General features: G+C 47.8%; 1 protein-coding gene across 6 annotated transcripts; it reads right to left on the bottom strand.

Moving 5' to 3' along the window:
• Positions 1-1,758: 1,758 nt before the first annotated feature.
• LOC123079042 (putative ubiquitin-like-specific protease 1B) lies at positions 1,759-14,540 on the bottom strand. 6 transcript variants are annotated; one of them, XR_006437819.1, is made up of 8 exons: positions 14,023-14,540; positions 3,362-13,939; positions 3,129-3,275; positions 2,853-2,998; positions 2,577-2,774; positions 2,363-2,500; positions 2,168-2,283; positions 1,759-2,091 (listed from the first exon to the last, which is right to left on the bottom strand). XR_006437819.1 is itself a non-coding variant. In XM_044501712.1 (7 exons), the coding sequence occupies exons 3-7, from the start codon at positions 2,892-2,894 to the stop codon at positions 1,905-1,907; spliced, it is 681 nt and encodes a 226-aa protein (XP_044357647.1). In that variant the 5' UTR covers positions 2,895-2,992; positions 3,129-3,275; positions 3,362-6,780; the 3' UTR covers positions 1,759-1,904. The 6 variants fall into 6 exon arrangements, 4 of the variants coding, with proteins under 4 accessions (XP_044357647.1, XP_044357646.1, XP_044357645.1 ...); XR_006437820.1 differs by having other exon boundaries at positions 3,362-12,938; XM_044501712.1 differs by lacking the exon at positions 14,023-14,540 and having other exon boundaries at positions 2,853-2,992; positions 3,362-6,780.
• Positions 14,541-14,769: the final 229 nt, after the last annotated feature.

The raw sequence follows: 14,769 nt of genomic DNA, 5'->3' as shown, positions 1-14,769 counted from the left end.
GGTAGTAGAAGAAATGTGCATGAGGAGCCATGTGAGCCGGAACAACATGTTGATGTCATAGGTGATCCCGTGAAAGTTTCCACGAAGGGCGCCCCTAAAAAGAGCATGACAGGGCGGGCAAAGAAAGATCCAAATGTTACAAAAAATGGAAGACCAAAATCATTTTCTGAGAGAAAACCCGGTCCTCTTTGTGGCATTTGTAAGAAAGAGGGCCATAGACGACAAACGTGCCCTGAGAATGAAAAGTAAGAGGGTGCTTGGATACGTTTTAGTCTCATGACTAAAAGTAGTGGTACTAAAACTTGCTAGCCTCACCCATGCTTGGATCCAAATACTAAAGAGACTAAAATCAAATTAATGAGCATTTATTATCCTCCAAACCCTCCAATCCAGAACTCGCATGTGTTAAAGGAGAGAAGTTAAATGAGGATAGAGAGGACTAATCCACATTTTAGTAGGGGTACCCCTAACTAAAAAAATTTAGTCAAGACTAGTTTTAGCCCCTCTTTAGTCAGGGGTGCTTGGAACTTTAGCCGCTTAAAGAGACTATTTTTAGTCAGACTAAAATAAGTCCCTTGGATCCAAGCACCCACTAAGTTTTACATTTTTTAATTATTTTTTTTTCTCTCTTTACAATTGCCTGATGAGTTGTTTACAATTTGTTATGTAGGAACCGGGCATAAAGATGAAGTATTAATAATCAATGGAAGGCACTGGAACAGAGTTCAATTAGCATGTCGTACTATATTTGAAGACAATTTTTTCACATTTTATTTGTCGCTTTCGTGTGAGACTAAACATTTAAATGTGTGTCCAACTATCAACGGTACTATTTTGTGAGATAGAATGTTATAAGTGTGGGCAAGTAATATTTTTGCTGTGCTAAAATGTATCAGTTTGCGGCTGTGATGTTATATGTACTGTTGTTGTTTGTATTCGCGGCGGACTTTTTTTATAAAAAATATCCCCGCCATCCTGAGTTGGCGCGATGTGGACAAAACGTGCACAATATCCCAGGGCGATTCTGGTGGCAGCAACGGCGCTGGATCCGATGAAGATCGGCCTGGCAGCATGATTGGCGCGCCGAGGACGAATATTCCAGCCCAGCCCGTGCGGTGGCCGACAGCCGAGGCAGTGGCGGGCCTGTGCAGTCCAGCTAGTGCGGGCTGGCGCGATTCGCCGTGCGCCACGCGCGCGTCTGGTGGCCCAGCAGCCGACCGAGCGACAACCACGGGCCCGGTGGCAGACGTCTCGTCTCGCCCGACCGAGCGGGCACATGCAACGATCCCGAGGGGATTTATGGCGATCTGTCGGCCCATTAACGATGCGCGTCGGGTGCGTGGGCCGGCCCTTTAAGGCCTCTTCGTGTGCGGCTGGGGACGCTGGCGCGTTATGGCGATTAGGTTTAGTCCCACCTCGCCCGCGGAGAGACGCGACGACCGGTTTATATACCCGCGTCGTCGCCGTCTCACAAGCCCACTACAGAACACTAATGAATGCCTTGTTGTACGCCGTGGCCTCCCCGCTCGGCGGCCGAAAGGCCTTCCCGAAGGCGTTCTAGTTTACTGTCCATGCGCGCGCCCGGCCATGGCTGGGCCTTTTTTTAAATATGTTTTTTTCACATAGATTAATTTTTTAAAATGCTAAACAGTCTAGAAAGTCATGACAGCAGTAACACATTCATACAAATATATCATGTTTCACACATAACAATAAAAATCGCATGTCTCATAACGTTGAACAAGGTGGCATAAGGAATAAATTGAAAGTGCCATGTCTCATATCCTTTAACAAAGTAGGAAAACAAATAAACTGAAAGTGCCATGTCGCATTACAATCGAATAAAGTACCCAACAACGGCAGAGAAACCTTCTACGGGACTAAAACCCTACCGATGCTAATACCTATTCCTTCTCCATGATTTTAACAATTTTCATCTTGACCTTCTCTAATTTGTTCACCTCTGAAAAAATAATTTCCGCGACAATACGTGGCCTTGACGCATTAATCTCTTCCTGGTCAAATTCATATGTCCAGCGATCTCCGTCCCAGTATTTTATGCACCACATCACAAAAATTCCACAAGACACTCTGCAATAAACATGTGTGATCAGCTTACAATGTAGCATGCACTTGCTTGTACTAGTTGTATGCAGTATTAACTTACCCATCTTTTTGTCTCGGCATTTTGTACTCATTTATTGGCCACGATGAGACATCTGGAATTTTTTTTGCTTCAAGAGTTGAGTTGGCCTCCATAATATCCTTAGAAATTTCAGCTCTCTGAAACAAATTAACAAAACCAGAATATAATGTATGACCCAATATTTTTCTGAATGCGAGTGCGAAAATTATAGCGTACCAGGGTGGCAATCATATTGCGAATTCTTTGGCTAATTGCGCCTTTAGAATTTGAGTCAAGAACTTGAAACTCCTCCTTGACGGTGTGCATCACTATGGTTATCCAATGATTATCATTAACATACATAGGAAAATACGCCTACATAGTAACCAAATGATGTTAGTGCAATTAAATAGTATTGACTAATAAAAACAAATACATATGAAAGCAATACCTTGTCCCGTCTGAAATACTCATCCATTACTCTTGTGAGGACTTTTGTTTTCTTTGTAAGATTCTCTGAGTCTATATCATTTACTGACTTGGTCTTTCCCCTTGCCCTATTCAACTTAAATTTGGGGAACCACGTTGTTGATATGTAACGATCAGAAAAATCACGGTGTTGTAGGTGTTTAGAATATGCATTGATGATCTGCATACATAAACAAAAAAATTCTATCAACTTATGAAGTACAAATGAGGGTTTTGTTAAAAACAAACTCATACTTACAGCGCCATTCAACCATTTAAACATTAGGACATCGTGAAGCATAGCTGGCGTGCATATGTCCCCATCTGATGGCGGCACATCAACCACGGTTCGGTGTGCATGCTTCTTTGACGATGCAAGAGTCTCAACAAAAACTTTGGCTGCCTCTATGTGATCCGGAGTCATATTAAGAGAACTTGCTAGAATTGAATGTGGTGACGATGCAAACAGATAAGGACTATACTTATTGACTTAATTACTATGTGAAACCAATAAGGATTATACTTATTGACTTACATTGCCGGTACCCCGCCCGTGCATGTTGTCATAGTCGTCTCGCTTTTTCCCTTCCGTTTCTGGCCAGTTAAGCATTAGTGGGTATTCACGAGACAAAGGATCAAATGTATCCACACCAATTGGCTCAAGTTTTTCCCAGTATATATACTGCATGATAGTAAACACAAATAGTCAGACACATAGATCACATAAAAAAATATATGTACATACAACTATTACGAAATGACTTGTACCTGGAGATGAGCCAAGTTCCCAATAGGCCACTTGAATTTTTCAAGATCTTCGACCGTTTTTTAATAGCATCCATGCACACCCCCAACGTGAAATCGTTCCAATTGTATGACTTGATAGCGTTCATGTCCTCCACCATTTTGTAATAACGATAAGGAACAAACTTGGTGGATTGTGGTGCTAAGACTGTACCCATAAGAACCAGTACGTCCCTTCTCACAAAATCATCATCATATGACTGACTATCAATAATATTTTTTATCAAGTCATCGATGAGGATTAGGCCTGTTCTTTTGTCTAAAAACCGATTCGGAACAATTTTTTGGCGTTTAGTTGTACTGTTGCTATCATGCTATTGACATCATCACCCTCGTTACGTAGCCCGAATATGTCATAAACATCTTCATTAAGCACACTGATGCCGTAAATCGCTTTCTACTACTATCATACGTTGTAATCATAAATTCCAATAAATTTTTCCTCATTTTCACTGAAGGAATTCTCAACATACTGTCCAAATTTGTGCCACGTAGCATCATGCGCTGTCTGGGTGTGAATTTTCCCACCAATTCGCACCACTTCTCAACCGAGCAGTACACATCTCCGAATTCTTGCATTCTAAATAAGATGAAAGTTATCTAACTAGTTACGAGATTCAAAAAACATTACATATGGTTTAATACCATACCTTCCGGCGCCACGAGGTGCACCGGCGGCCTCCGTTGGCTAACCCCACCCGGTGTGGGTTAGTCGTGGCAGCCGCGCGCCCTCTGCCCACACCACCGCGGTGGCCGACGGCCCGCCCTAGGGTTCTGGGTGCGGGCGACTTTGCCGAGACGGCCCGGCCGGGCCGAGATCCAAGTCGCACGCGTAGATGCCGGAGTGTATGGCCGTCGTGAGGGCGGCAAGGAAGGGAGTTGGGACGGCCATGGCGGTGCGACCGTCGGATCGGGTGAGGTCGTGCATGGAGGCGACGGGGTTAGGCGGTCCTGGGGCGAGGTAATGGCGGCGTGGTTTCCATGCCCATGCACGCACGTACGGCGTCATAGACGTGGTCACGCCATAGTGGGCCCCTTGGCCCGTCCCGTAATACTACCGTCGGCTGGCCCATGATGCATTTATTGAAAACATTCATTGTACTTTAACGGTTCTAGTTTAATACCACATCGCTAAGCCGGCGCGCCGTTGACTCCTTTATATACTTTTCTTTTGCTCCATGAACAAACATCTGAGTTTGTGGGACTCTATTTGGAGGATATGCAGGATCGATGTGAGTCTTCACCTGCTCAGAGCTTGTGAAGGTTCACATGGATCATGCATATTCTTCAAAAAGAGAGCCATTATCTCCAATATATTTTTAACGATAGAAAATATTAATGCGTTTTTTATCTAATTCAACCATTCAAATTTTTTGCACACGCACTCATCACCAGGGCCATCATGCATGCAAGTTTTCATAATTTTCTGACACCGTATGAATTTCTTATGGTTTTCTTCGTGAAACGCACCGAAAACACTGACCGGGCGTGACGCAACGTGCGTTTGGTGTCCGAATTCGTTCAAATCTTGCGTGGGGCCCTAAGATGGGCATGCCCACTACCTCCTAAAATTGGGTGACGTTTCATGCATGCCACCTCGTACCACCCATGCAACCGGCACTGATCGGATATAAAGGAGGTCAGCTCCGTACTGGGTTTTCTTTTCTGACTCAGCCGGTGGACCCCAAACTTTTTCCACACGCCAGCATCACCAGGGCCATCATGCGTGCAAGTTTCCATAATTTTCAGACACCGTATGAATTTCTTATGGTTTTTTCCGTGAAACGCACCGAAAACACTAACCGGGTGTGATGTAACATGCGTTTGGTGTCCGAATTCGTTCAAATCTTGCGTGGGGCCCTAAGATGGGCATGCCCACTGCCCCCAAAATTGGGTGACGTTTCATGCATGCCACCTCGTACCACCCATGCAACCGGCATTGATCGGATATGAAGGAGGTCAGCTCCGTACTGCGTTTCCTTTTCTGACTCAGCCGGTGGACCCCAAATGTTTCCACACGCCAGCATCACCAGGGCCATCATGCATGCAAGTTTTCATAATTTTCCGACACCGTATGAATTTCTTATAATTTAAATACTAAATAAATTCTATATTAAGTAGTGTTTTTAATATAATTACATAATAAATTCTATATTAAGTATTGTTTTTAATATAACTACTTAATAAATTCTATATCAAGTATTGTTTTTTATGAAGGGTCTTTTCCAAATTATTATTACTTATAAATTATAACAAAAAACTCTTTACTATTATGAAAACAACTTTAGCCATTAATGCAAAACACATAACAAATTAAATAATGAACATTACATAAATATAATAAATCTTGTTAACAATTGTACAATACATAGGGCTTTTCATTAATTATAGAACATTTATTAAACGATAACGAAAGGCATAAATAACTAAAAAAACTTAATATTATTTTGAAACAAAAAACAAAAAACAAAAAAAGTCTTCGACAGGGCGCGTTGGCCAGCCCAGTGACTGTGCGCGACGGCGCGCGTGGGCCGGCCCATTGACTGTGCGGTGCGGGAGCAGGGTCGGCGGGGGTCAGGACTAAAGTTTAGTCCCACCTCGCCCGCCGAACGACGCCGCGACCGCCTTATATACCTGCCTCCCACCTCCCTTTCGAACTCCTCTGATTCCCGCCCCGTCCCGCCACTGCCCCGTTTGACTGTGCTGCAGGCCGTAGCTGGGCCAAAAGGCCGGCCCTTTCGCCGCCCTGCTTGATCGGGCCAGACCGATTACGCGCAGTTGCGGCCTGCAACCACGGTTGGGCTTTTTTTTGCATCACTATTTTTTTTGCCTTCTATGAGTCACGGCACGAGGGGAGGTGGGAGGGGCGCTTCTTTAGTCCCACCTCGCGTGCCGAGGGACACCACGACCGGCTTATATAGCCGCGTTCATGCTCTTTGTTACAGAAAATAGCTAATACTAAAGAGATTTGATCATACATACCTGCCCGGGCGGCTGCTGCCCGGGCAGCTATGTAAAGTCAAATCACTTTATTAACTAGCTATCTTATTTTTTATCATTTTGTCCCTCCGTGCACTTTTTAACAAATAATATTCAATATTCAATATTGTTTCTTTATAATTATGGAATATTTTCTAAACGATAACAAAATGCATATTAAATATTGTTTCTTTATAATTATGGAATATTCTATATTCAATATTGTTTCTTTATAATTATGGAATATCTTATTTTTAAACTTTGCACATTACTGTACTAAACTTTGCATATATGTACAATTATTAAGGGTGTTTTCCAAATTATTTATTAATAAACTCAAAAATGTTAGCCATTAAAGAAAAACTTATTATTTTTACTTATAAATTATAACAAAAAACTCAATTTTCTTACTTATAAATTATAACAAAAAACTCATTATTATTATGGCAATTTTTTTATGCATTCATGAATAAGACATAGAAAATTAAATAATGAACATTACATAAATATTAAAAATCTAATTAACAATTCTGATGTAAATATTGTTTTAGCAATTAATTATCAAAAACTCATTATTTTTACCTATAAATTATAATAAACAACTCATTATTATTATAATAAATCAAGTTAACAATTCTATATTACGTATGGATTTTTATTAATTATAGAAAAAAATTAAACGATAACAAAAGGCATAAATAACTAAAAAAACTTAATACTATTTTTTAAACAAAAAAAAGTCTTCGACAGCGCGCGTTGGCCGGCCCAGTGACTGTGCGCGACGGCGCGCGTGGGCCGGCCCATTGACTGTGCGCGCGGTGCGGGGGCAGGGTCGGCGGGGGTCAGGACTAAAGTTTAGTCCCACCTCGCCCGCCGAACGACGTCGCGACCGCCTTATATACCTGCCTCCCACCTCCCTTTCGAACTCCTCTGATTCCCGCCCGTCCCGCCACTGCCCCGTTTGACTGTGCTGCCAGCCGTAGCTGGGCCGAAAGGCCGGCCCTTTCGCCGCCCGGCTTGATCGGGCCGGACCGATTACGCGCAGTTGCGGCATGCAACCACGGTTGGGCTTTTTTTCGCATCACTATTTTTTTTGCCTTCTATGCATCACGACGCGGGGGGAGGTGGGAGGGGCGCTTCTTTAGTCCCACCTCACGCGCCGAGGGACGCCACGACCGGCTTATATAGCCGCGTTCGTGCACATTGCTATATGAGACAGTTAGTAATAATTTGGTTTGACTTTGCACTGCCAGGGGCGGCACTGCCGTACTGCACGGACAGTGTAAGCTCATTACACTGCCCGGGCAGTGCGTCAGAGTTGCTAGTTGCAGTGTAAACTCAAATCACATCATTACTATTTGTCTTGTTTTTTATCATTTGCCACACTATGCAAATTTAGTCTCACCTCAGTCAAATTACATTAGTACTATCTACATTATTTTTTGACATCCTTCAAAGGAACCCAAATTTTGTTCATAATGTTCTACCATCATGACTAGGATGCATGACAAGTTTCGTACCTTTTTGCCACTTTATGAATTTTCTACAATTTTTTCGGTAAAAACACCTAAAACACTGACGGGACGTTAAGCAACATGTTTTTGGTGTCCAAATACGTTCAATTCTTGGATTGAGTGTGGGGGTGGGCATACCAACTCACTTGCAAAATTTCAAGCCATTCTAAAGATGGCAGAAAATTGACCTCGTTCTCCGGAGGCCGTTCGGGCTCCGACCGAAAGAAGTTTTTTTTCGACATCCTTCAAATGAATCCAAATTTTTTTCATAGTGTTCTACCATCATGACTACTAAGCATGACAAGTTTCATAACTTTTTGCCACTTTATGAATTTTCTACAATTTTTTTTGATGAAAACACCTAAAACACTGACCGGACGTGACGCAACATGTTTTTGGTGTCCAAATACGTTCAATTCTTGGATTGAGTGTGGGGATGGGCATACCAACTCACTTGCAAAATTTCAAGCAATTCTGAAGATGGCAAAAAATTGACCTCGTTCTCCGGAGGCCGTTCGGGTAGGAGCAAAGGCCCCGTCCGAAAGAAGTTTTTTTCCGACATCCTTCAAATGAACCCAAATTTTTTTCCTAGTGTTCTACCAACATGGCTAGGATGCATGACAAGTTTTTTGGCTTTTTGCCGCTTTATGAATTTTCTACAATTTTGCGGTGAAAACAGCACATAGCACCCCTCGGATGTGATGCAACATGTTCCTGGTGTCCAAATACGTTCAATGCTTGGAAGGAGTGTGGGGGTAGGCATAACAACTCACTTGTAAAATTTGAGGTCATTCCGAATATGTCAAAAAATTGACCTCGTTCTCCGGAGACCGTTCGGGTAGGAGCGAAGGCCCCGTCCAAAATAAGTTTTTTTCGACATCCTTCAAATGAATCCAAATTCTTTTATAGTGTTCTACCATCATGACTACTATGCATGACAAGTTTCGTACCTTTTTGCCACTTTATGAATTTTCTACAATTTTTTGATGAAAACACCTAAAACACTGACCAGACGTGACGCAACATGTTTTTAGTGTCCAAATACGTTCAATTCTTGGATTGAGTGTGGGGGTGGGCATACCAACTCAAATAAACCCAAAAAAAAATTCTGACTGTTGTATCATCATGACTAGTGTGCATGAAAAATTTCGTGGCTTTTTGCCACTATGTATTTTCTACAATTTTTGCGGTGAAAACACATTAAAGCATTCTCCGGACGTGACGCTACTTGTTTTTTGTCTCCAAATACATTCAACGGGTAGCGAAGGGCCCATCCGAAAGGACTTTTTAATCAATGACTAGCATCTATGAAAAGTTTCATTGCTTTTTGCTACTCTATGAATATCCATGATTTTTCCGAAGACCGTTGAGGTCATTCGAAAAATTCACATCGTTTACCGGAGGCCGTTCTGTTATGAGCGAACCGGCCGTTTTGTCTCAGTTTTATTTTACCACTTGTCGTCTCGTAATGCTCAAATGCATGTATTTTTGTTTATTTTTCGAAGCTTTGTTGCACGACTAATATCAAATTAAACATAAGGATATATTTTTCCAGATAAACCATTCCGACTTCATTCATACTTAAAGATATTTTACATAACTTAGAACGAAATTTAAATCTAAACCTAAAACTAAACTACTCGTCGTCGCTGGCGCCGGCGAGGTCGACAACGCCAGCGCCTCCTTCGCCGCCGTCATCGCCGGAGTCGTCGTCCCACCAGTTGCCGCCATGCTGCGCCTCCTGCGCCCGCACCGCCGCTAAGGCCGCCTGCATCTCTCTCTCCTCGCGCGCCGCCGCCGCCGCCTCGGCTGCCGACCGGGCCAGCACCGCAAGTAGCCCCGGGGTGTCATCGGGGCCGCCGTCTTGCGCGAGGGCGGCCTGCGCCGGCGGGAGCGGGGACAGCGCCGGGGCAGGGGGTGCCTGCTGTGCCCGAGTACTAGGGCCGGGAGCGGGTGGGAGCTGGCGGCGGCGGCGACGAGAACAGCCGACCTCGCCGGTAATGTCTCCGACGGGGCGGTCGGCCGCCGCGTCCCTGAACGCGCCGAGGACGACATCGAAGTTTTTGCCTCGCCAGAAGCGGCGGCGGGCCTTCCTGTTGTACCGGGCGCCAGGGAAGGCGTGGAGCTGCTCCGGCGTCGGTGGCGAGCCGCGTGTGGGGACGCCGTCTGCGCCGATCCGCCATGGCCCCGGCACCTTCGAAACCGGCGGCACCATCAGGCCGAACCGGGCGAGGTCCTCCGTGTCGCGGATGGTGAGGCTCAACGGCCAGACGCCGCCCGGCCACGCGCCTTCGTCGGAGTCGCTCGAAGACATCGTCGGGGTGCGTGTCGGTGGCGTGGAGATGAGATGGACTGGAGAAGACAGGGGCGGGGCGGGTGCGTGTCGGTGGCGTGGAGTGGAGAAGAGAGGGGCGGGGCGGCCTTTTATAGCCGGCGGGTGGAGGGAGTGGCCAGGGCGAGCCGTCGGTGGCGCGCGCCACGAGAAAGGCGGGCGGCACGCGCGGCAGCGGTGGCGTGGGAAGGCGGGCGGGCTGCAGGCGCGGCAGCGGTGGCGTGTGAAGGCGCGAGGGCGGCAGGCGCGGCAGGGCTGGTGTGTGAAGGCGTGCGGGCGGAAGGCGAGGCATCGATGGCGTTTGGCGGGCCGGTCGCCGCAGTGGCGGCAGCCGAGCGGTCGCGTCAACAGCCGGCCCGAGGCAGAAGGCGGGCGGTCGCCGCACGCGCGACAGTGGAGGGCGCGGACTACGAGGGCAGAAGGCGGGCGGTAGGAGATCGGCCGCGAGCAGTCGGCGCCTGCATGCACGCCGCAATTAGTGCAAGCAGTTAACTGCACGACGATACGGCCGTCCGCGCCACGACCACACGTACACCCCCACCGGTCAACGCCCACTTTTGAAAACAAACACACCCTGCATCTGACATTGTGGGCCCATGGATGCTAACGGCTCGGCACGGCTCGCGTCCTCACGGCTGCCAAGCGGCTCGGCTGGTCCCGCAGCCCCTGATACACAGGCGCGCGGGGGTATCGGCGTGGACACGCGGGGTAGATTTTTTACATAAGACCTGACAGCGAAGGGGTATGGGCAGATCTTAGCCTTTGATGTGTTTAAGGAGGGTGTACCGAAGTAGAAGTGAACATATCTTTATCTTTATCTTTATCTTTACCTAATAATAAAGCGGCTATCGCTTCTTACCACCGTAATTTTGTCCGTTTTTTGTCCGTCGTCGGTCCACTTTGATCATATTATTTCTATATCCGAGGTGGTATTATTCTAAACATATCCCTACCGGCTTCCTGGAGCCAACGAATCAACGATTGATCGCACAACGATTGACAGCCAGATGGGCCTTTGCTACATAACGGGCCGGAATCTATTATTGCAAAAATAATAATGCTGTCAGCCCAACAGTCCTTTAATTTAACGTGGCTGTGATGGAAAACATGCACATGTTGCATTGGCACAAATAGACACTGGTCGGCTATCAATGAAAAAAGTCGGACTCGACGACTCAAGGGCACAAGCACCCAGCAGCAACCTGCTGACACGTTTGGGGGTATGGATACATGATACAAGGTAGCTACATGACAGGTATGTTTTTTTACTTCTCATATAAAGTGATAAAATAAGACTCACTCAGTAAACCAATATAAGAGCGTTTAGATCACATATAATAGGTAAACAGTAAAAAAATATAATACTGATAAAAACACATCATAATCGACCAAACTTGCATGCAGAAGCTTTTTCAGAATAAAAGGAAAATAATACAAAGTAATTTACCCTATTTAAACAAGGGAAACATTTCCACCCGGCGCGCCGGCCAAACCATTGCGCCGGACGCGCGCGGGCCACGCGATCCAACTGGATCGTACGACCAGGGAGACAACGCACTCATACTTTTTTCTGGCCCACGCACTGTATTTCTCTTATCTTTTCTCTGTAGCTCTCTCCTCCACTCGTCCCTTCCCTTTTTCTTCCCCAGCTAGAGCACAGCTCCATGGCTACCCTAGGTGCTGCTACAAGGGGGGTCCAGCTTGGCCGTCCCTCTCCTGATCTCCTCTCTCTCTCTCTCTACCTTTGAAACTGCTACAACTATAGTCGCGATTTGCTACAATCCCCCACAGATGCTGCTACGTCCCCCCTAGGTGCTGCCATGAGGGGCAGTTTCCAGCTTGACCCTCCCTCTCCTCTCCCTCTATCTGTGAAAGTGCTACCATCATTGTTGCAATTTGCTACAACCCGCAACAAGGCGAGCTGCAACCTGTAGCGCGCGAGCTGCATTGGTTATATGGCGAGACGTGTTTTTGCTGCATCCGTCGTAAATGTTTGCTACTACCATCATCGAGATTTGCTACATCATTAATGGTGATGCTAAACATGCGACGGCGGTGACCACATTTTTTGCTGCAACCGCGGTCATTTTTTGCTACGACCGGCGACATAATTTGTTACCACCCTTCTTTTGGCAGTGACCGGCGAACAAAATCAGAGAAAAGCTGCAACCGACTATGAGAAAGCTTCAACCCGCTTCTGAAAAAGCTTCAACGAGAGAGCGGTAAGCTGACAATGGCGTGCGGCAATGATAGGAGCTGCTTTTTTGCTGCAACCGTTGTTCGCGTTTGCTATAACTGGCAGGCGGTTTTGCTGCGACCAGAAACCGAGGGAGGTAGACTGCGAGTTCGTCCATGGAGCGCTGCGGCCGGCGACCGCCGCCACCGGAGCTGCGACCCATGGCACTTTGTGACTGCAACCTGCAAGCGCTCGGTGTTGCATGCGTGAAGTCGGCGAGAAACGCTTGGGAGGCACCGACCACCGGCGAGGACGGCGACCGGCGGCGAAGTGACGGTGCTTCGAGGTTACTCGTTCGCTCATCCATGGAGAGTGCCAGCAGCGCCGCTGCTCGTGTTCTTCACCGGCATCGCTCAGATTTGTTTTTGGAAGAGAAGACGACAGGAGGAGCCCAGATCTAACGGCCGTGCATGCACACATCCAACGCCTGGGCTGCGACCGGCCCAAATTTGGGCCGGCGCGCCGGCGCCTATCGCTCCCCTTTAAACAAATAGTGGTGTAAGTAAAAACTTATTTTTATTATTAGCGATGGATTCCACTAAAATGCATAATCAATCACTATATGATTAGATTTAAATAATATGACATTTTTATTTTGTGGGAGTTGTTCAGTTGCAATTTAAATCAAAATAATTGAAAGATATAAGAAAAAAATACATCAAAATCGCAACTAGAATAGTTCATTAAAGAGAATGTACCACAACCAATCATAAAAGAAAATTAGATGAATCATTCACATAATCAAAATGTATTATATTGTATTGTTTAATAGTTTAAGAACCAAAATACACCCATATGAGAAAGTTTTGCTAACATTTAGGATGTTAGAGATTTGCACCAAGTTTCCCAATTATGAGCAATGGCGAGCGAGCAGGAATCAGACGCCGGCACGCGCAACAACTAGGTCTGCCGCTCCACGACACGACCGGAGCGCGTCCTCCACCCTCTCATGCCCGGAGCTCCCCCGAACGTGTTAACCCTCGCCGGGCTCCTCCCGGTCCGCCGCTTAATCTGCGCCGCGCGCCGCCTCCCCAAACGCCCCCGCCACGCCGAGGTGGTCGGTCGGAAGACCTGGGGTCGTTCTTGGACGAACAAGAACTCGATTGAGAGCGTGCTCCGCCGTGTCGGCCAATACCCCGCTGCTAACCCCTCTTCTCGCCTTGCTATTGTACAAAGGGAAGCGCCGCGATCCAAGAACGGCGCCGCCACGGCGAGTTGGCTGGCGCGGACGACCAGGAGTCGTTCTTGGAAGAACAAGAACTCGATTAAGGGCGTGGCACCGCCACTGCCGCCGCCGCTCCGGCAAATGCCGCGCGTCTGACCCCTCTTCTCGCCTCGCTATTCTACGAACAAGCGCCCGCCATCCCGGCCCGCGGCGGCTCCGCCATCAATGGCGTCGTCCGAGAGGTGGATGCGCAGCCGCCTGCCCGCTTCGGCCATAACCCCTCTTCTTTTGCCTCCCTACGCCTAGTTCTTGGCTTCTTTGGCCTTCAAGTCAATCTCGAATGTTCCGAGCAATGCAATACGGAAGAGCGGGAGGAGGAAGGAGGGAGGAGAGGCGTACCGGCGGCGGGGGAGCAGGTGCAGGATGTCTGCGCGGCGGTGTAGGTCCAGATGGAGAGCTCATGCCCACCGAGAAGAAGGACGGCGGACACGGCGCCGGTGACCACGAGGAAGGCGAAGGCGAGGAGACGTCTTCCCCCCCACGCTCGATCAGCGACCTCCACGGGGCGCTCCTCACGTTCGGGTCGTCGGGGTCGGGGCCGGGGCCGTCGGTGCCTGCGTCGCCTGGCGGCAGAGGCGTCGGTCGCGGAGGTCGAGGCGTGGGCGGCATCGGTCGCCGAGGTCGAGTCGGAGGAGGCATGGTGGTCGCGGCGTCTGCGACGTGCACGTGCTCCGTCCTCGGCCGCCTCCTTGCTGCGCAGGGGGAGGTAGCGGTTGGAGTTGCCCGGGAGGCTGAAGCGAAGGTTCTCCCGGCCTAGAAGGGGCTGGTGCCTGTAGTTGGGTGCGGGGAGGGCGCCTACGGAAGGGAAGACGTAGTCCATGGTGCGAAATCATTCAGGTGAGTTTACGCACCCGGGTACTGCTATCCTGGACGTCCATATTCATTGGGATGTGTGCTACACAGAACGGAAAATATTATGGGCCACGTTATCTGGCAGTAAGGGACCGCGATCGCCTACTTGGGCTAGGGGGAACTGTACCAGATGGCCCATCCGCTCGCACAAAAGGACAGACACATGTGGGCTTCGAAAGCAGACACCTCCAGAAAGGAGACAGAGGAGTCATCTGCGGAGCACTCTGTGGGCGG

Source organism: Triticum aestivum, chromosome 3D (genome assembly GCF_018294505.1).
Source record: "Triticum aestivum cultivar Chinese Spring chromosome 3D, IWGSC CS RefSeq v2.1, whole genome shotgun sequence".
Lineage (NCBI taxonomy): Eukaryota > Viridiplantae > Streptophyta > Magnoliopsida > Poales > Poaceae > Triticum > Triticum aestivum.
Note: the sequence above shows the minus strand (reverse complement) of the source record. Positions and strands in the feature narration are given on the sequence as shown.

Coding starts and splice junctions, on each gene's coding strand:
- LOC123079042 (XM_044501709.1), bottom strand. CDS start 3,017: ATGACTCCGGATCACATAGAGGCAGCCAAAGTTTTTGTTGAGACTCTT. Junction 2,775..2,852: donor TTAAATGGTTGAATGGCGCT/GTAAGTATGAGT, acceptor TTATGTATGCAG/ATCATCAATGCATATTCTAA. Junction 2,501..2,576: donor AGTATTTCAGACGGGACAAG/GTATTGCTTTCA, acceptor GTTACTATGTAG/GCGTATTTTCCTATGTATGT.